The sequence below is a fragment of the Diorhabda sublineata genome, chromosome 3 (genome assembly GCF_026230105.1).
Source record: "Diorhabda sublineata isolate icDioSubl1.1 chromosome 3, icDioSubl1.1, whole genome shotgun sequence".
Taxonomy (NCBI): domain Eukaryota; kingdom Metazoa; phylum Arthropoda; class Insecta; order Coleoptera; family Chrysomelidae; genus Diorhabda; species Diorhabda sublineata.
In genome coordinates this window covers 17955805-17977019 of record NC_079476.1, presented here as the reverse complement: position 1 = coordinate 17977019, position 21215 = coordinate 17955805, and the positions used below count along the sequence as shown (strand labels likewise).

Genomic DNA, 21215 nt, shown 5'->3' with positions numbered 1-21215 from the left:
GATGAAGTTATTAATTATTATTATTATTAATTAGTAAACATTACTTGATTTGAAAATTTTTTTGTCGCGTAAATGAAACCCCATTGATAAAACGGACCCATTTAGAAAAATGGGACTGAGGGCTATCGTTTCTTGTAACGTTTCACAAAAATCCAGTCTAATCAGTATAGGATCTCGTTTTTTTAAGTTGAATAAGTAGAGCCACAGAGCTATTGGAGGCCTTAGTATGAAACAATCAACAATATGATGATCATGTATTGCGGTTCTGGGACTCGAACTGTTGTTTGTTTCATACTAAGAACCCCAATAGCTGAGTTCATTTTGGTGTAAAATTAAATGATGTTCACTCGAAATTTTGCTTAAGAAATCTTATATTGAAAAAGTTATGTTCAATACTACTTGGTACGAACCGTGTAACTAGTGCCCTCTATGAGAGTCGTGACATAAAAACCAATTCATTGGATGTATCAGCTTTCAAGACATAATCGTATGAAATTTCAATACAATGTTGCCAGTAGTTGTGGCAAAATCGTGAAAAATGTGTCATCACCTTTTGTCAAACAATCTGAATATCTCCAAATAAAAAGCGGGGTAGAGTAGAAACCTTGAAAAAATGTCCGATTCTACTTGGCCGATTTTTATAAACTTGATGTTGTATGGAAGAGCTTCTGTGCAAAAATACAGAATATACAAATCTTAAGCACATGTATGCTAGAGGACGCTGTTTTAGATATTTTATATATTTTTATATATTTTAGATATTGAGTTTTCTCAAATTTAAATAGAAGTATAAAAGTTTGAGTAAATCTCTTCAAAGTAAATCTATTTTGATATTAAAATAGGAGAATTTGTAATAAAACTAAACCTCAGAATGCACTTTAATATTCAAACAATCATAATGTTATTGTGGATGGCAACCGTTGCCAACGCTATATTGCAACGTTTTTGTCCAATATTCGTCTTTGGTTAGTGACTGCTTCATATGTTTGTCTATAGTAAAATAATTGATAAAAGTATTGTTTTGGTTGTACCAGAAGATATTCTTACAGTAACTATACAATATTTATTAAATAAAATGGTAAAATTATTTCAATTACCCACATTATTGGAAACTAATTAATGTTTTTAATTCGGATTTCATAAACCATATTCAACTGTTGTTATTTCGTATTTTGAATACAATAAATCATAATAAATGTTATTGACCTCTACATTTCAACTAATGATGATCTTGAAGCAAAACGAATGACTACTACCGGAGTCGAAAGTGAGGAACTCAACGAAGAGAAACCTGAAATACAACGCGCATGTTTGAGTTTATTTCAACATTGAATTTTTCAGTATTGATGTCAGCACAATAGAAAATTTAGTGTTGTTAAATTTAAATCAATTGTTAACATCTGTTGGTTGAAGTCGAATTATCTAATTACTGTTAATTTCTCTTGATATCGTGTATAGTGAGATGTAAGTATATAAATGTACTTTTTTATTTATTATTAATATAATTTAGTTGTTCTAATATTTTGCTGATGGTAAATAATAATGCTTAGAATTGGGTTGAGGTTCAATGTAGGTAGTACTGACGATGATGTAACCAAAAATTGTTCTTTTAATTTGTATTAGATATAAATCAGTATGCCAAGTTAAACTCAAAATATCACACTTCATTATCTAGTTTCAAGTGATGTCTTATACAAAGTAATCAGTTTTTGCACATTATTGTGGATATAATATTTTTTATTATCAAATAATTATGACCATAATATAAACAAAAGAATTGTTAGCAAAATCAACCCTCAACTAACGTCAATTATTTTTGTGATATTAGACCAACTCAATGCATTCAAAAGTAGCAAAAATAGTTTTATTAATGAGAAATAACCGTTTACATATCATAATTTTCGAAAGTTAAATGCTGCTCAAAATAATTAGAGTATAAAACATTTATACATTATTTAAATAGGTCTTATTAACGAGGATGGTTATTTATATTTATTTCACAACGTAATCTCCTTTTAGTTCCATACACTTTTCCCAGCGATGTTTAATAAGTTCGATACCCATCAACATTTAAACTTTAATTCAATAATTTTGGTCATTGCAATAACGGATGTATGAGTTTGTGCATTGTCTTGATGAAACAACACTTTATTCTTAGCCAAACGCAAACGTTTTTGCTTAATTTCTTCTTTCAAGTATTGAAAAAAGTTAGCATAGTACTAGCCGTTGATAGTTTTTCCTTTTTCAAAATAGTCAATGAAAATTATCCCACACACATCCCAAAAAACCGACGCCATGACCTTGACTGTAGATGGAACGGTCTTTACCTTCTCTATAGCTGGTTCTCCCTTTTCAGTCTATTGTTTTGATTCTTTTTTTGTTCCAAGTGAGAAGTGATGAACTCATATTGCTATACTCACAAACATCTTTACGACTCTGTTTTTGTTCCATTGTGAGCAAACGCACATAGCTTTTTCATGTAACAATTTCCAGTTAATATGCGATGTACGCACTTTTTGAAATGCCTATTATGTCTATTAGCTCGCACACAATCGACGATCGTCCAGTACCGTTTTTCGAATTTTCTTCAACATTTCTGGAGCTTCACCTCATTTGGGTACTGGTCTTCGCATGTCGTACGGGCTCGTTTAAACTCTGCTACCCAATATTTTACCGTTGATAACGAAGGAATAGTATCATTCAGAATATAATTTAGTTCAGCTTTTATATTGATTGGGCTAAAGCCTTTGAAATTAATATATTTTATTAAATAACGATGATAAATTTTTTCCATGTTTACAAATTCACTGGAAACGTTCACTATTGATGGCTGCCAAACAAAAACTAAACAACATAAAGTTTCCAAACTTGAAACATATACTGCATAGATTGTTTACTTTCTAATTTAGTAGTATTTTCCAAGCAACCATCGTCATATCTAGGTCAAGCCAGGTAGTTCTGGGACCATCCTTATATCTGAATTGGACTATTTTATTCGACCGTTTTATTCAGGTGGTCAAAACATTCATAAAAGAACCATTATATAGAGCTACTGAAGCACCACAAGAGAACTCGCTTTTTATCTTATATACAACTATAAAACCATTTTGTTATTCTTTTAAGCCACTACTTAGTAATTATATTATATCAGTAAAAAACTCTGTTTCACCAGTTCTTATTTATCATTTGAGAGCATTACCAGTTTAAAAGCTGTATGAGGTACACGTTAGGTAAATAATGTGGGTAATATTCAATCATGTGGATCATGGCATCTGTACAATGAATATTATTGATTATGGAACGTTAAAGATCATTCTTTCACCAAAATTTAGCAACAATTCCTATTTTCCTGTGAAACCTATCTGAGATAATTCCAAAAAAAAAGACCTCAAATTGAATGTAAGCAAATTCAGATATTCATATAATTGAAAATTTTTATGAGTTTCATCGACGTCAATTTTTAATTTCCTGAAAACGGAATAGTACTAAACAAGTAAAAAAAATAAGAAAATAATATGATAAGCAACAAAAATTGTTACTTGAAACATTATTCAGAATTACTTTACAGTGAAAGACGTATTGAAAAAGTACAGAAATACAAAGATGTAAGGACTTGGATTAATTCGAGAAATGACAGCACTGAAGAGATAAAACTAAGAATTGAAATTGCTGGTAGTGCATTTTATGATATGAAAAACTTCTTTCGATGTAAAAACTTGAATAACGAATTGAAAAAGAGCCTTTGAACGAAGTAATAATGAAAAAACTCGAAGCGTTTGAAATGTGGATATTGGGAAGAATACTACGAATATCTTACACATATAGAATCGCAAATGAAGAAGTTTTATGCATAATAGCCAGAGAAAATTATGGACTACCATAAAAGCTTGCAAATTCGAGTACTTCGGTCATGTATTGAGAGGACAACTATACGAATTCCAGAGATTGATTATGCAGAAAAAGATAGAGGGAAAGAGTCAGGATAGTCGTCCGAAGATAACACTTTAAGAAGAAGAAGAAGAAATAATATAGCTTTGTGTAAGTTTTATTCTCTACCTCTAAATAACCCTCAGACAACGTGTAGGACCTATTGCGAGGCATTATTATTTTATTCTTAGTAATTTTCTCACTTCACTATTCGGTAAAGAGACTCTAATGACACTATCACTAAATTAATTAATATTAGTGCAAATATTGAAATGACATCACATTCTGCTCATTTTATTGCCGTATGCTGGATTATGAACCAATCAACAGATTTAGAAAGAGAATGGAGAATGTCGTATAAAGTAAATATAAGTTAGGTATTAGTCCGGTCAAATTAAACCAAAAAATAAGAGTGAAGCTACATAAATTCCCATCAAGCTGAAAATGAGTGAAATTTTTTGAAATACAATTGAAAATATAATTTCAATGTTATTCAAGGTCAAAGATCAAAGAAATGAGTTTTGTGCGATTATCAGCAAAACGGTGAGTTTTATTATGAAAATACCTTCAACAAAAATTATAGATCATAAAATTATCAACAACAAATGTATCGATACTTTTTTTCTACGAGCCACCGTTTCTCAGATATAACGAATTAAAAAGTTGTAAAAGTTATAATGCTTCAGATTTACCGTTGTATTTAATGGCTATTGTACGAGAAATACCAAAGTTGCAGAATGATATCGTCGACCTTTAGCAACATCTTTGTCAATTGATGATTTATTTGATGAGCTCATGACAGTTCCAACCAGTCAACAGAAATTTCTTTCACAAATACTCACAACTCTCGCTTCATTTCAATATTTAAGATAAGTTTACTGCTGAAAATATATTGGTGAAACCATTAAATACGACAACTTTTTGAATCATTATATCTCAAAAACAGTGGCTTATAGGAAAAAAAGTATTTTTATGATAAAACTCATCGTTTTGAAGAAAATTGTGAAAACTGCAACAAGTATAAGTGACAGATATATGGGGACCTGTAGGTGATTGGAATTTTGATGGGACTTTAGGAAGGGTTTACGAAACAATGCTTTTTCTTTGTCTATGGGACAGTCGGGCAGTAGATCAACACTATGTAGAAAAAATGGTAAGCAAGAAGTGAGTTTCAACCGGGATCTCAAAATGTTGTGTTTATACCTCTTGTAGATCCCAAAAATGTCCTTCTGACCACTCTTCACATTTAACTTGCATTGATGAAAAACTTTGTAAAGGCTATGGATAAACTAAACTGGCTTCAAATACCTTAGAGAAGTGTTTCCCCAGTTGAGTGCTGCCAAATTGAAGGAAGTTATTTCCATTGGGCCACAAATAAGAAAATTGCTGGACGATAAAAATTTTGCAAAAAATTCACCAGACAGGAACTTAGAGAATGGAAGGCGTTTGTTAGTGTAGTGAGGGGATTTTTGGGCAACAAAATGGGTCCAAACTACCAACAGTTAATTGATGAAGTCTACAAATACTTTGGTGATCGAATTATTAAAAATCCTTTTCCCCATACCCGTCTGACATTTTTTCCGGAAAATTTGGGAGGAATTTGGTATCAAGGACGATGTGATTCAGCCATGATGGGCGATTATTGTTGGTTTTGAAAAAGAGAAAGTGCAACCCATTATAAAAGAAAAAAGTGGAGCTAATTGATATTACAAGTGATTTTTTTTCAAATTTTTTGTTTATAGATGTGAGGCATGTTTATTAGATATGAACTATAAATAATGTCAATATATATTTATTCAATTATTTTTTTAATAAATATAAAATATTTTGCCAATGAATAATATTTGTATTGGTCCATATTATCACAATATGTTATACATTCTTGTGTTAATACAAACAAATTTTTTTGTCTACCAGTGATATTACGTACTCATTATAAAGCAATATTCACTCAAGTATTTATCTCATATGCTTTTTGATTTACAAAAGATGAATTATTTTTGGACAACTGTTCTTTAAAATACTAGTTCTATTTCGAATAATAGAGCTTATCTCAAAGACTGTACCACCTTTTTATATTTTGATATACCATGTTCCAGTTAGTACACATATCTGGAAGTGAATAATAATTCCCAGAGATCGCCGTTATGCTTTGATTCTTTAAAAAAAGTATAATAATTCTCAAAATTATATTTCATATTTAGTTGAAACCATTGTTCAAATCTCATTATTTTACTGACAAAAAAACTTTTTATACAAAAAAGAAGAAAGGTTATTGAATATTTCCAAAGTGAATCCTCCATGAAAAATAACATTTTCTTGATAACATTATCAGTAATTAAAATAACAATTTGATACATTGATTTACAGTTAATTATATTCTTTTCTCTTCCTTCGTAATATATTCATGATTGTGAACTCTGAACCAAATTTTAACAATGGTAGGAGAACAATCAACCTTCGAAAAATTCTATTCAGCATATTCATTTTTTTCACACAAAGCAGTTCGCTTATATCTTGTTCTCAGCTTAACGATAAATACGTGCTACTTAAGAGGTAGAAAAATAAAAGGAAGTATATAAATAATTGTATATTGTTATATTGTGTTTAAAAATATTCTCCTTCAAGATCCGCTTCTTTAGGTGTAGAAAAACGTCGACCTCGCAATGTTTGTTTGATCTGCAGGAATAAGAAGAAATAATTGGGTACCAAGTAAGAACTGTACGGAGGACGGCCCATCAATTCGATGTTTTGACTGTTCAAAAACGTTTTTGTTTGAGATTATGTGTGAGAGCTCGAATTGTCGTGTTGGAGAATGATTAGTCTTCTGCGATTAATTTCACTATTCACTTAAGTAGCAACGCTCTCATATTTGATATAGGTTGACAAATGATAATAATTTGATATAAATATTATTTATTGTTACCCTATTTTGTTCATTTTAAGTACGAATCGGCGTGTTTGTATGCCACTCCACACACGCGTGTTTCATGGTGTCATCACAAACACAAATAACGAGAAATCTAAACGCCAATTTTTAATTACTTATCTGTCAAGAGTACCTTGGAATGTTGAATAAGACAAAAATACTTTAAAAACCTTATTCCAACATTCAACACTCTAATCTCAATTTTTCAAATGAATGTGAAAGGTATAGTTTGTATTGTTTAAAATATTCATACTTCCGGGTTTTTGAATCAGGAAGAGGAAATGCGATTCAAACTAATATTATTAACATTTTCAGAAGTCAGTGAAGCAGCACTAATGGCATCACCAATCATGTGTAAAAAGTTTTTCTTATTACTGATACTATCTTCAACTTAACCAGTTGCTACAGTTGTCGATTTCCATCCCACTTGTCGTTGGTTTTGATTGATCTTCCTACTACTGTTTGCCATAATACATAGTAGCAGACGTACGTCAAAAGGCATGTCTTGTGTACAAAAGACATAACTTGATTTGTGGACTTTTCCTTTTTGCACCGTAAAAAACATCACTCTGTACTCACATTTTGAGGACACAATGCTAAATATTGCCACACCAAATATATATAACTAATCCCTATCAATATCGTCAATAGTAAAACGTCGACCTTGTATAATTCTTGAAATATCAATTGCAGATTATAAAAACTTATATGAAAACCCTTGCCGACAATTTTGTTTGATCTGCCATAGGTGTAGATACTTCATTCTATAAATTTTTTATTTTCATAAATACTTTTAAAAATATGTATATCTTATGCGAGAAAATATTCATTTAAAGGTAATCAAACCATTATAAATTTAACGGCATTAAACGTCGTTATTTAGACAGATGCACTTAATTGTAGTCGTACTTGAAAAAATTCAATATTATACGCCGTTAAATTGAGTTATAGAAAGTAAATAGACGAGTGAAATTTACCTACTTGTAAGGGAGTTTGGTTTAAACAGGGTACCAGAAGTGAACTGAGCTTTTTTTGTACCCCATTCGTTTTTATTCTGGAACACGAACTTTGAAAGCATAAACTATTGAGGAAAAGAAATTCTTGGCAAATAAAACAAAAGAAAAAACATTTCAATGCCAAAGTATCTTTATAAATAATCATGGTAATCAGAATAGAGTCATCACTAAATTGAATTATGATGGCTTCTTTGATAACATGTTCAACAAAGTTTTTCCAAAGCTCTTGGAGGTCTGCTGCTAGAACTTCTTTACGAGCTCTGCAATTTTTCACTCAGTTCTGGAGATTGCTTAAATTCTCGTAATTAAGCTTTCACGTTTGTCCATAATAACTATAGGGTTAAATATGCAATAATAAGGAGGTAGTCCGAGAAGAGTATGACCCTGTTCTTTGCACAGCTTGCCATTATAGTAAATTTTCTCTAACTTCAGACCTTTAACAAAAGTGAGCAATTCTTTGTTTGTTTGGTCTTTTTTACGATCACTGACAGGAATAGGAATATTTTTTCGATATAAATACTAAAATTTGAGCTTTGTTAGTAGTGTAGTATCAGATTGCTGAATATTTTCCTTTTTTATACATTCGAATATATTTAAAATAACTTGCTGTGTTTGTATATCTAGATTATTAAATTCATACTTGGCTTTATTCTCACTACACTGTGCAATTTCATTCATTTCATTCGCCCATGGTCTAAAGAACGCCATAGTTTACGATTCGATGTTTTCGTTGGTTAACAGTAGAGATGATGAGTCCACGTGGACTGACGGTTTGTTAGATGTTTACCGAATTTTATACGGGGACTAAACATTATTTCTCATTTTTTAATTTGGTGTGTGTTGTGCGTATTTATGAAATAGCACACCCAAAAACAACTGCGATGACAATAGTGGAAACAATAAATTGATGTTATTTGACTTGCCTTGACAACGGAAGGTATAAAATTATAACGTGAGGATCTCAATCATTCCATTTTCAGTTCTTCTTCACCTTTTTTGTTATTTTTATATGGGTAATTATACGATTTGGAATTCTACCAATGAAAAAAAATTGTGTAAAGTATTCGTGCGTAACTGGTCTCCAAAACACTTCTATTTCTAAAAATCGGATGTGGTTTAAAGGTATTATAATCTATTAACATTTGATTTTTTATTTTAAGTGATAAATGGGAGTCGAAATGATCAACTGCTGCGGCTTCAGTTTGAAACACGGGACAATCATAATTGGGGTTGTTCAAAGTATATTTAGTTTTATGTTTCTTGTATTAGCCGCAGCCTATGCTGAACACCCTAACGAATTAATTGACATATCAGATATATCTGTCGGTCCAAGTTTAACTGGTAAGTATCAATTCTTAATATAAAGAACTAATGATAACAAAAAGATTAGGTTTTGATATCTAAACTTACTTTTCAATGTAAAAGAACGTTATTTAAAGCGTGTTAAGAATACTAAAAAATAAGTGGAAACAAAAGTTTGGCCTTCAATCATTTTAAAACTTATGAATCAACTTTTCTAGTTGAGAAATTTATATTATATAATACTGGTGGTTGTAACTGCTACTGACGCGATTTAAGAAACGATCCTCCGTATATCTAAGAAAAAAATGTTAGAGAAAGATCTTGAATGGTTTGAGTTATCAGCGTATAAAACTTTCTTCTTCTTTTTGCTCTTTTTATTTGGAATGGCAAACTGGAAAACTTGATATTTAACTTTGATTTTTTATACACAACCTCTCGAACAGAAAATGCCGTGAAGATCAATGCTCAACGGTCTTTATGTGAATTGTTGAAGCAAAAAATACTATTTCTTGCAAAACAGTTGTAATAGAGGTTTATAAAAAGCTTCTTCGGTGGTTCCAAGCTGCAAGCTCTCTCGTCTAAAGCCATAGTTTATGAAAATTACAATTTGCGAAGTAGTTTAAACTTGAAAGTTTACTGCAACGAATGGTTAGAGGACTAGGTGAAAAAACAGGCCAACAAAAACTTGTTGAGGATGAAACTGATACTCATTCCAATACTCTTTACACAAGGATGACTGACATATTACCCAAAATATGGAGAAATTATTCTGCGAACTAAATATCTAGTTTGGATAAGAATAGATTATGTTCTATGAGAAATTGTCAGGAAAACGAAAACTGTTTTTGCTGTTATAACTGTACATCTCATACGATGTTTTCTCTGTCTGCAAATAAAATATTGTGCAGCTGTTAGATGAAGGCAACATAAGAGCCTATAGTCGAAAGAGCTTATGTATTGTGGCTGCCATCGATTACCATAAAACCATATACAAATGCTAGAAAATTCTGAAATCTTTCCAATCCTGTTAACAAGTCATTAAAGATTATCTTTTTTTACAGCGTTGAGGATTGCTTTATCGATTATTGCTTTAGTCAGTGCGCTTGAGTGCGTATTTTCAATTCTACTGATTTTCGGAGCTGAAACGGTGAGTAAATAGATTTTTTTTAGACACTAAATACTGAGTCATTAAATTTGAGAAATTAGTGTTTCCTTAAACTCAATATATACCAAGACAAAATTAATATACAAAAATGTAGAGTGATCATTAAATTGCTTGAAATAACTCAGATAGTTCGTAATGTCAACTAGAGTGAGCCTAGCATAACCTCACTTAACCTAACTTAACTTAACATAAAAAAAATTAGTTTTTACACGGCTACTACATGCTTCTAAGAAAACTATTTATTTATTTATATATTACTTATATATTTATTTACGGGTTTGGTGTGGCCAGAGTATATTATAATGGTCAAAAAATCACATTGAAATAGGTCCGCTCCCAAACGAGGATGAATAATGAATAGAGGAGCCTAAGGGAGAAAAAACCCAATAAGAAAAGTGACAGAAGCAAAAAAATATCAGAAAATGCGGACCCAGGGAAACTTAGCTACAATAAGTAGTGCGCAGGAGAGGGAGAGAACATGGAAAACAATATAGAAGAATAATGTAGTAGCAGTGAAAACTAAAATCCCACCCTTGCTCGAAATGGCATAAAGAGTTCTAGAGAAGAAAAATAAGATGATACAATCGGATTAATCTTTTTGTGACCACTTTCTATATATGTTTAAATAATATTGGTGTAAATATTCCAAATTCAGGGTACTGTAGTCGCTTGAAATAATCGCTCTAACATAAAATTTTTCCTAGTCGTATATTAAGATTAGATCAGATGAGACCAAGTGGGAACTGCAAAGTGACATGTGGCTTTGAAAAACTTGAATGTGAGTACCGCAGTCGTTTGTCTATGGATAGTCGCTCACTCACAGAAGTGTTCGGCGGTTTCCTTTGGACAATGTACATTGAGCATACCAGTGACTCTTCCAAGATTAGTTTTGTTTCATGGAAGACACTTTGGGAATCAGTTGGTAGAATAAGGTGAAGACTTTTCGACTGTTTCAAATCTCGGGTCTTATTCCATGCTTCTGATTCATTCTCTCTAGTATTTTCACTTTTTTGTGATCATGTTTTGATGATTCTATGAGAAATATTTGATAAAAGATTAATTTTGCCTTTTTCGTTAGGTGATTAGCTTGTTTATTGCCACGCGCATTTCTTCTTGATGACAGAGCTTCGTCTTGGTGATAAGTTAACAACCAGAGATACCAGAAATGCTTTTTACTCTATTATCTAGGATCCTGGGTTCTCGAATACAAAGTTATATAAACCTGGTTTAGATTTAGTTTCCATGCGATGTCAGTATTAAAACGTGCCTATTAACACTATATTTTCTGAGAAAATAAGTATTTTTTATCGAAATAGCAAAGTATTATCTTTGATATTAGTTTTGTCACTCATTGGTTGCGAAAGAGTTGAGTTGAAATCATAATATTCATATAAAATATAGTTTTCTGATAGTTCGAAAGTACTGCAATAATTTCACGCCAATTCAATAGAAAATGTGATTCGATTTCATAATAAATGATATTTCAGTCATCGTAATGAAATAATTGGTTCACAAGGTTAACGTTGTTCGATTTACCAATATATTCAAGTTTTATAAATACTACGTATAAATTTATAAAATATTTTGTAATAAATTCCAGATTCAATAATTTTAGCGGTTTTTCAAACCATTCTCTTAAATATCTTTAAGCATTTAACTATATATGTATTCATGATATTAAACCAGTAATCACAATTAAAATCATTTAAAATATTTTTTTTATTTATAGAATCGTCCTAAGCTCCTGTTGCCTTGGTTGATATCGAATCCTGTAGTGTTATTAGCATATATACTGCTCACATTGATGGCAATAATTCATCATACGAGGAGTGCATTATTTATAATTGGACATTTAACGTTAGGATTTTTCGCTACATGTAAGTACTCAACTTTCTAGTGTAGATTGTTAATTGAATACGATATGAACTATTAACTTTTTATAGAAAAGACTATTCTTTGAAATAACAACTGTACAACTCGTAAAAAGTGAATCCACTTCTATTTTAATAGTTATGCTATTCCATTTTTCTCCATATTGTGTATAAGTCTAAATACCATTTTGTCACTATATTGTAAATAACACGTTTTGACGCTGTTGTACAGGACACAAATAACAATTGTAAGAGAGGAATCGATTCTCCTTGGCCACGGATTGTAAGTTAACTTACAACCCTTGGATGCTACAATTAATGCCCTGAAAAATCTCCTTTATCCATAAAACATAGCAAATGATCTCAATTCTATATTATCTTATTTATAATGTCTAACTACTTTTTTAAAATCTAAATGAAGAATATTTGGGAATTTTCTCTATAAAAAAATAGACTTCACTATGAAATATTCAAAACATAAGCTTGGTATAGACTTCGGAAGCACGGTTCCTGTAACTACAATAGAATTCTTTGTCTGACACGATTTCTTGTAGTATTGATACATTGGTTCATAATTACCTCTTTTTCAACTAATCTGCAAGCAGTCTTCACAAAATACTCATTCTTGCCATTCTTCATTACCTCCTGATTTTTTCCCTAAATTTATATTCCTTCTTCTTCGTTTCATCATTAAGCTTATTTGAACTCGTTTTCGCGAAATGATGCTTTTGCACCGTGCACATGTGCATCGTGCACATGTTTTCCTGAACGCCAGACATTTAATCTTTTCTCTGATCATATATCCGCATTTTCGACATCTATTTCACTGCACTTTTACACTTGCTGTTTCACTTTGTAGCACTTTTAAACACTTCTTAGTCGCTACAGTAACTCTGCAAAAAATTGGAGCTGATTGTGCTTTCAACGATGATGCTATCCCTAAATTTTTTTGGGTTGTTCCATCATAAATACAAATCACAATTCATACTTCACAATTTTTCAGAATTTTGTCTTAAATCTCCTTTGAATCTCTACATTTTCCATAATCTTTCAGGGATTGGAAATGACTAGGAGCTGAGAAATTTTAATTTCGGAATAAATCCTAATTGGTGCTATTGTATTCGGTTTCAAATTATTTGAATTTGCTTCCTATGTAAGACCAAAGTAGTGACTTTGTTATTTCGCACATTTAAAGGGTTGTTTCTCGATTTCATTGATCAGGTGTACTTGTGAGGGATAACGTTACTTGCTATAGTGAAAAATGTAGAGCATCTGTAAGAAATTGAATTTTTACACAGGAGCCCATTTTATCCAAATTCAAATGAATATGTTAGAAAAATAGTGTTTATTTCAAAAAGGCATAATACAGTTACGCATTTTATTGCTGAGAAATTTTATCGTTTTTGTGATGCATAGTGTCATAAACAGTGAAGGTCGAACGTTAGTATCAAAAAACCTGTTGCCGTTACCCAGGAACGTTATAGGTAAATAGTGATGACGCCATTTATTCGGGGTTGTGTTTGTGTTTGGTGGTGCCAGGAAGATTCAGTTGGAGAGGCTCGACAATCCTTACTAACTCTCCATTGAGTTCCCCCCACTCCAAGTGGGGGGAACTTTTTTAAACTGCGTCATTTGACTTACCTTGGCATCCCAAACCAGTTTGGATTTTATAATATTGAAGTTCAGAGCTTTGATGGCTGCTTGATTCTCCGGAAAAATGATAATCTACTGATAATAATCTAGGGTTTTTCATTAAACTCAAATATTAGTGGAGAAATTAAAAAATATATCATCACTTTCATCATTCCATTAATATGTTTGTTTTCTTTTCAGTTATCGCATCATTCAAATTTCTCTGTGTATGGAGCTTCTACAAGCATTTGAAGAGCTTGAACTTCTGATCAATTATATTTATAATAATATGGATTTTCTACTTGAATGAATAAAATATTTCCACTAATACTATAGCTTGTATGTATCGATATAAATATTTTTCAACAAAAATATAAATGTTGTGGTGGATTCATTATAGATATTTAAAACAGAAGATTAATAAAATGCGGGAAAAATGTGAACCATTGGCTCCTAAGCCTATTTTGTTTCATAGATCACTTTCAAAATTCGGATCCGATGGATCCCCACATATTCCTGCAAAATTTCAAGCACAGACACAATGAGTCATATAAATTTGCACGTCTGAACAAGCGTTGTCGAAGGGACTGCGGCCGGAGCGGCAACAGCAAGTCTTCTCGGGTTGTACTGGATATATAATATGCAAGTTTACAAGTAACAGTCGCTGATAGGAGAAGTCAACATTTTAGTTCTTCACTATCGGAACCAAATGAATTTTGTATAGACTCCCACATACGATTGTGGACCCCCATTTTGTGTCACGCTCAAAATAGACCCCCGTCGCGTCTCCAGTAGATCTCTAGAGGTCTACCTGGACCACTTTGGGAATAACGGATTTAAACAACCATCAATCTTTTCAACAACCTCCAGTTTCTCATAACGATTTTAGCGAAAAATAAGTTCTCCTAAATACTTTCATATTGGCTTTAATTCTAATGATATATTGATATATTTCCCAACTTATATCGATAAGTGCTGACATCTATAGGCTCAGCAACACTTATAGTTGATTAATTTGATATCCACTTTGTTAAACCTCTACTCTAGGCTGAGACACATTCACTAAATACATTTTTAAATTAATTAAATGCCCACATTGTGGAAAAAAATAACATAAAGTGAAATTTTATAAAAAAAATCATCCTTATTATTTGTATAAAAAATTTAGCTCGTTCCAATCATCCCTTACTTACGACCACGTCAATATTTGTAAAGTGGAAACTCCAGCAAGTATTAAACCGTTCATCATTATATTCATGATCCGGTTGAATGTATGATATCGTAGGTTCGTGGAGTATAATTGGATTAAAAATATGCCAATTAACCATTTTATCGGAGTTGAAGTTCAGCCCATCCTTGGGGTAGATATTTTCAATTGATACTTCATTTGCGTTAATTTGAATTGTTGAAAGTTCACATAATACCATTCAAGGATCATAATCATCCCATGAGGTCGACAAAATAAATGGAATTTGTGAGAGCTTCGTGATCCGAGTATTGTTAACTAATCTAATCATTTTTGAATGTTGGTGAGATCAGAATTGAATTGAAAATAAATCTTGAACGTTTTTTTTTATTTATAATAAATAAATAGCGTAGATATAACGATTTCCTTTTACAAATTCCCTTCTTGAGAACTTAAGAAAAGTCAGGTAAAAATAATAAAATTTGGAAGAAAATTCAAAATCCTCAAAACTCTGTCTTTTCAAAAGTTATAACAAAAATATACAACAATATAGACAGTTGTCTATTTCAACAGATATCCTTACATTATGAGGGTTACGTTTTAAGCTCTTATTAAAAGTGAAACTGAATCGAAGACGTTCGAAACAAAGTCTTAAATATACTCTTAAAGTATATTCATCTTTACATACACTCAAATGAATTCTGGATAGATTTTCCCTTCTCTGAAGCCCAAATCGTAGAAACATGGTTTTGAAAGACTTCAACAGCTTCTTGAGGTTATGAAAATCGCTGTTCCAGCATCTCTTGTTGATAGTGGAGAACAAGAAAAAATTATCAGGTGATGACGTTTTCATCCCTCAAATATCCAATTAGACGTGCTTTATGCGAAAACCATCTGCGACATAACTTATCTCTAAATTTTCATTAGAAATCTAAATAAGTTGATAAATCTTACTAAGATGACATTTCAAACATACAAAAACGAAGATAAAAGCAAACCCAAAAATATCGAAACGTTTCCAGACCAACAGAGGATTGAAACAGGAAAATCCGATATCCAATACGCTGTTCAATATAATATTAGAATGGTAGTACGTCAAATAGGTTTTTCAATACAACTGATTAAAGTAAAAGCTCACTTGGGGTGGTTATCAAGTAGGACGGTGACGAGGGAGGAAATCTAGAAGTAGGGAAGACGATGGATAGTAAACAATTAGAAGAAATGAATGCGATGATAAGTTCCACATTTATTACAATGATAATATAGACAAGAAGGTCGATGTTTTTGATAATCACATTCTTATCAACAAACATATTCCGTTAAAAGCAAAATAGTTGGAGAAAAACCTTTTATACCGTGAATCCCTGAAAATATTAGATACTCAAATAAATTGAGGGATACAGCGTATGAAAGGAGCTTCGTCGGAAAAAAAAATTTCATTTATTAAACAAGTTACATAACGGATTTTTGAATACTGCTAAAAAACTATTTTTCGAACAGCATCGCGTTTGCAAATACTACTTCCAACGAATGAATAGTTATTTTTCCAACAAGTGTTGTCAAACTCGGCCTAACGGTCTCGTAAGACAAATTCATGTCGCGAGCAATAAACACTTTTTGCATGTGTTGCATACAATACTTTTTCCATGTTCATCCTGTTTTATTTAGGTGTAGAAAAATAAGAAGCGTAATTTAAAAAATATTGAATAATCAATTGACACTATCGTTCAACATTGAGAAAGTTAGGAACTAGTAATTAGGAATAATTTTACTTGAACATTATTTGTACCATGATACCGTGGTAGTGGTCAGTAGCCTACCAGAGCTTCAATCCCTTATGGACGTTATTGTAGAAAATAGTGAGCAATTAGGCCTTTATATGAATACGTCCAAGAATAAACTATTGGTATTCTCAAAAATACAAAGAAACGCAACCCTAAGACTCCATGGAGAGATCATTGAACAGGTATCATCTCTAAGATACCTCAGCACGCTCGTCAACCAGCAATGCGACCCAAAACCCTGAACAACATTTGGACACTTCTGAAAAACCTCATCCTGGATCAGAATGCATCGCTGTCTAATCTTTCCTGTTCTTCTGTACGGATGCGAAAGTTGGACCATGGATGCGGCCACAGAGAAAAAAATTGATGCGTTCGAAATGTACGTCTAGAGGCGAATGCTGCGGATGTCTTGGACGGAACATAAAATTGCAAAATTGTATGCGTTGAATTTACTTTATCGACAACATATAACTCATCTCTTAAACAGAAATTCCATTCTAAACATGAAGAATCGCATGGAGCGACACATACTTTGTTTTATTTATAAAATAATGAAAAACGATCAACCTACAATTCATTCTATAAGCTCAACCATCCTCGAGTACCTCAACATCGTAAGGCTATCTTTCAAAAATCTTTTTTGTATACCTCGGTTCAAATGTGGAATAGTTTAGCGGAAAACTATAAGAAACTCGCATTCAAATCGTTAGAAGACAACCCTCACGCAACTAAATCCTCAACAATGTATATTCAGATAGAGCGACGTTTTTAATGAGTGTACATCTACTTTATATTTTTCTTCAGCGGGAATTCAACAGTAATGCTGGCCACATGTAAGGCAGTCTTCCGGACCAAATTTCTGCATCTCAATAATATGAAAAACTTGGATCTCAGTATTAACTTCTGGCAAGATGGTGCACTATCATATTTTAATATAAATTTTTGACAGTTTCTAGATAAACAATCATTCTGCATCTTTACCTAGAAAATATTTTGTTTGAGATCTTACATCTCTTATATATTCCGTTAAAATGTAGAACAGCTCACTGGAAATCTATAGAAAACCCACATTCACATCTGTTATGTTGAGAAAAGTACCTTCTAAATGGGCAAATGAGGCTTCACACTAACACAGAAAATTTTATCCCGCTGGTTTGGGTCGCGTTACAGTACTGGTTCTATTTCATTTACATCTGTACAAAACAATAATAAGACAGTGAGCTACGTAGACGAAGCCTGGATTCTTAACAAAGCAGATGAAGAAAATCTAGATATATGTAAAACAAATACTCAGGTGGATAGTAGGGGGTGAAGAGGGTAAAGAATTATAGCTAAGAAGAACAAATAATGAGATAATAACTGAGAGGAATAATAAGATTCAAAAGAGAAGAGTTACTAGGTCACGTAAAAAGAATGTCAGATTTTAGAGCAAGAGAAAAATATGGATATAGAACAAGAAGGAACAAGAAATAAGTACTGAGAAACTAAGGCAGATATCTTTGATGGACCTCAGATACGTACGTTAATTAATAAAAGGAAACAAACTTTAAGACTTTTATGAACGATGTGGATAGGCTTGTGTGTGTGTGTGAATCTTTTATAGCGGTTATACAGAACAGACTAACAAGAGGTTATGCTAGCTGGATTCGAAGACTTGGGTTGTAATAAGAGTATAAAACTAGATCTCAGCCGCTATCTATATCTATTACGATACAATTTAGAAGAACTAACCGGAGAACAAAGATAATATGTTCATCAAGACATAAAAATAATGGAAAATGGATATCGTGGAAGGTGAGATACTCATATAATGACGAACTACTGCTGGAGGATTATGCCCAAGTTAGTTACGAGGATGTATTGATATCTAGTTATCCTAGACCAGTTCCAAGCATACACAAAATATTGCGTTACCATAGCAATGAACAATAACTTATTAGAATTGTCAGTGTAAAGTTTGACGTCAAAAAAGTAGACCAGAGTTACGCAATGAACTAAAATAAAAAAGATGTCCACCGAAACTGTGCAAATCGGAAAATTAGAGTATCGTGCCATCATCAAGTACCTGTATTTAAAAGGGTTAAGAGGTAAGCAGATTCACGAAGATATGCTTAATAACCTTGGTGATCAATGTCCTTCGTATGCGACCGTTAAAAATTGGACTGCAAGCTTCAAAAGAGGTAGATTTTCCATTGAAGATGATGACCGATCGGGAAGGCCAGTTTATGTGTCAGATCCCGAATATATCAAAGCAGGTCATAACATGATTTTATCAGACCGTCGAATTGAGCTAAAACGGATATCTGAAGCACTAAATATTTCATATGAACGCGTTCATCAAATAATTCGCGTCAATTTGAACATGAAAAAAATTGCTGCAAAATGGATCCCCAAATGTTTAATGTTGACCAAAAACGTGCAAGGGTAGAAGCATCGCATTCGTTTGTACTCGATTTAACAACGATGTAGACTTCTTAAGCCGAATTGTTGCTATGGATGATACTTGGGTACATTTCTACGATCCAGAAACGATCCAAGATCTAAGAAGTTTCGTGTTCAAGAATCTGCTGGAAAAGTTCTTGCTTCAGCTTTTTGAGATTGCCATGAAGTAATCATGATGGATTTTTTGGATAAGAGTACTGGAGATTCCTCTTCGACATTACTGACTACTCTACGGAAAAATTAAAGAGAAAAGACACGGTAAGCTATCGAAAGGTGTTCTGTTTTTGCAGAAGAACGCCCCTGCACACATATCTCATCTTGCCATGCAAATAATTCGTGATTTAGGGATTGAATTTCTAGAACACCACCCTTAATCACCATATTTGGCTCCGTCCGACTATCTCTTTCCTCAACTGAAAAAAAGTTTAAAAGGTCGTAATAAAAGGTAATAAAAGCTGTGGAGGTCTGGTTTGCAGAACAAGAAGAAACATTTTGTTTGAAAGGTCTAGAGACGTTGCAGGTTCGCTGTAATAAATGTATCCAATCAAGAGAAGATGTTGAGTAATAAAATATTTTAACATTTGAAATTTTGTTTGGTTTTATAGTAAGCTAAGAATTTTTCAATATATCCTCATATATCCATGAAAATCACACATGATTTCTAAATGTTTAATTCATCAAATTTTATATTTTGTGAAAACTGTGTTTTTATTTATCCCGGGGAATAGAATTGATATTATAAAAACTGATCTAGATTATAATTTAAAAAAAATCGTAGTCCCAATATAATAATTTACAAAAGTACAGTTGAAATCATAAAAAACTTGTATACAAATTAGAGCTAAGTTTTGTTGTCTAAATGATTGTTTATTGGAGGTTACGACCGGTCATAGATTATCAAAAGGTAATATGTATAGAATTTATAATGAAAAATGACACAATGCCAGAAGTAGCGTTTTATAAAAGACATAACATAAACTTCTATGTGTACTCACATATAACCAAGTTGGAAGTTTTTTGATTAAATTTTCACAAATGCGACGTTCTCTCATGGGATTAAAATAACATCAGTCACTTTTCTATGAAAGCAAAAGGTTCACCACTAAAATGCACAAACGACAATTGCACCTCCTAGCGACAACTGCTCAAGTTTATAGTAATGTCGCTTTTCCACAATTTTGACTTGTGTCACTTTTCTAGCAACGGATCGAAATTTATGTTAACACAAAACTCCATTGAGAACGTTAATTAGGTTATAAAAATCTAGAGATAAACTAATATAAGATTACATATTCTGATTATCAAATCCACTGCGATCTATATTTGTGGTTATTAAATCAGACAGTATATTAACTAAGCTGGAATTCGTGGAACCGTTGGTAACATTCATACTATATACTATTTATACCACTACGTGCCTGACGCGCATTTCGATAATTAGGTATATCTTCAGTGACTGAAGACGACAATTTGATTCAAAACGTCCGTCAGACAATGTAATTGTGAGTGTTGGTTTAGTATGAGTATAAATAGTTTCTTAAGTATAAACAGTAGATGGAACAATGAAAAAAGAGCTCGAACTTTAAACTGTTAACTATAAAATCCACGTATGAAATTTTTTTATATATTATTCCATACTATAGAGAAGTTTCCTTTGTTTTCGTGATTATTCCCTGTATTATTGATTGATAGTTTCAGCAATTATTTTATATTGAATAAGATTGCAAAATGTATTTTTTTTTCAATCAAGGTAAGTAGGCTCGGCATAGAATGAAGTTATTCAAGTTTTTCTGTACATTATTCAAATTGTTTCAATTATTAAATCCGGCAATAAGATTTACCGATAAACGCGCAGAAATATTTGTCTAAACAAATTTTTGGAAGACTCCTTATTAGTTTATTAAACTTTCTTCCATATTTTTATAATTATATGTTCACAATATACCGTTACAATTTTGTTA

The 21215-nt window shown here is 32.0% G+C and overlaps 1 protein-coding gene across 1 annotated transcript; it reads left to right on the top strand.

Annotated features, from left to right (window-relative positions):
- The first annotated feature begins 1352 nt into the window (after positions 1-1352).
- LOC130441532 (uncharacterized) lies at positions 1353-15401 on the top strand. Its single transcript, XM_056775255.1, has 5 exons — positions 1353-1464; positions 9033-9213; positions 10236-10321; positions 12069-12216; positions 14044-15401. Exons 2-5 carry the CDS (start codon positions 9039-9041, stop codon positions 14109-14111), a joined length of 477 nt encoding a protein of 158 aa, XP_056631233.1. The 5' UTR covers positions 1353-1464; positions 9033-9038; the 3' UTR covers positions 14112-15401.
- Positions 15402-21215: the final 5814 nt, after the last annotated feature.

Bases quoted from the DNA above. Each gene is read 5' to 3' on its own strand.
- LOC130441532 (XM_056775255.1), top strand. From the start codon at position 9,039: ATGGGAGTCGAAATGATCAACTGCTGCGGCTTCAGTTTGAAACACGGG. The intron at 10,322-12,068 runs GTGAGTAAATAG...TTTTATTTATAG, and splicing joins TGATTTTCGGAGCTGAAACG to AATCGTCCTAAGCTCCTGTT. The intron at 12,217-14,043 runs GTAAGTACTCAA...TTTTCTTTTCAG, and splicing joins GTTAGGATTTTTCGCTACAT to TTATCGCATCATTCAAATTT.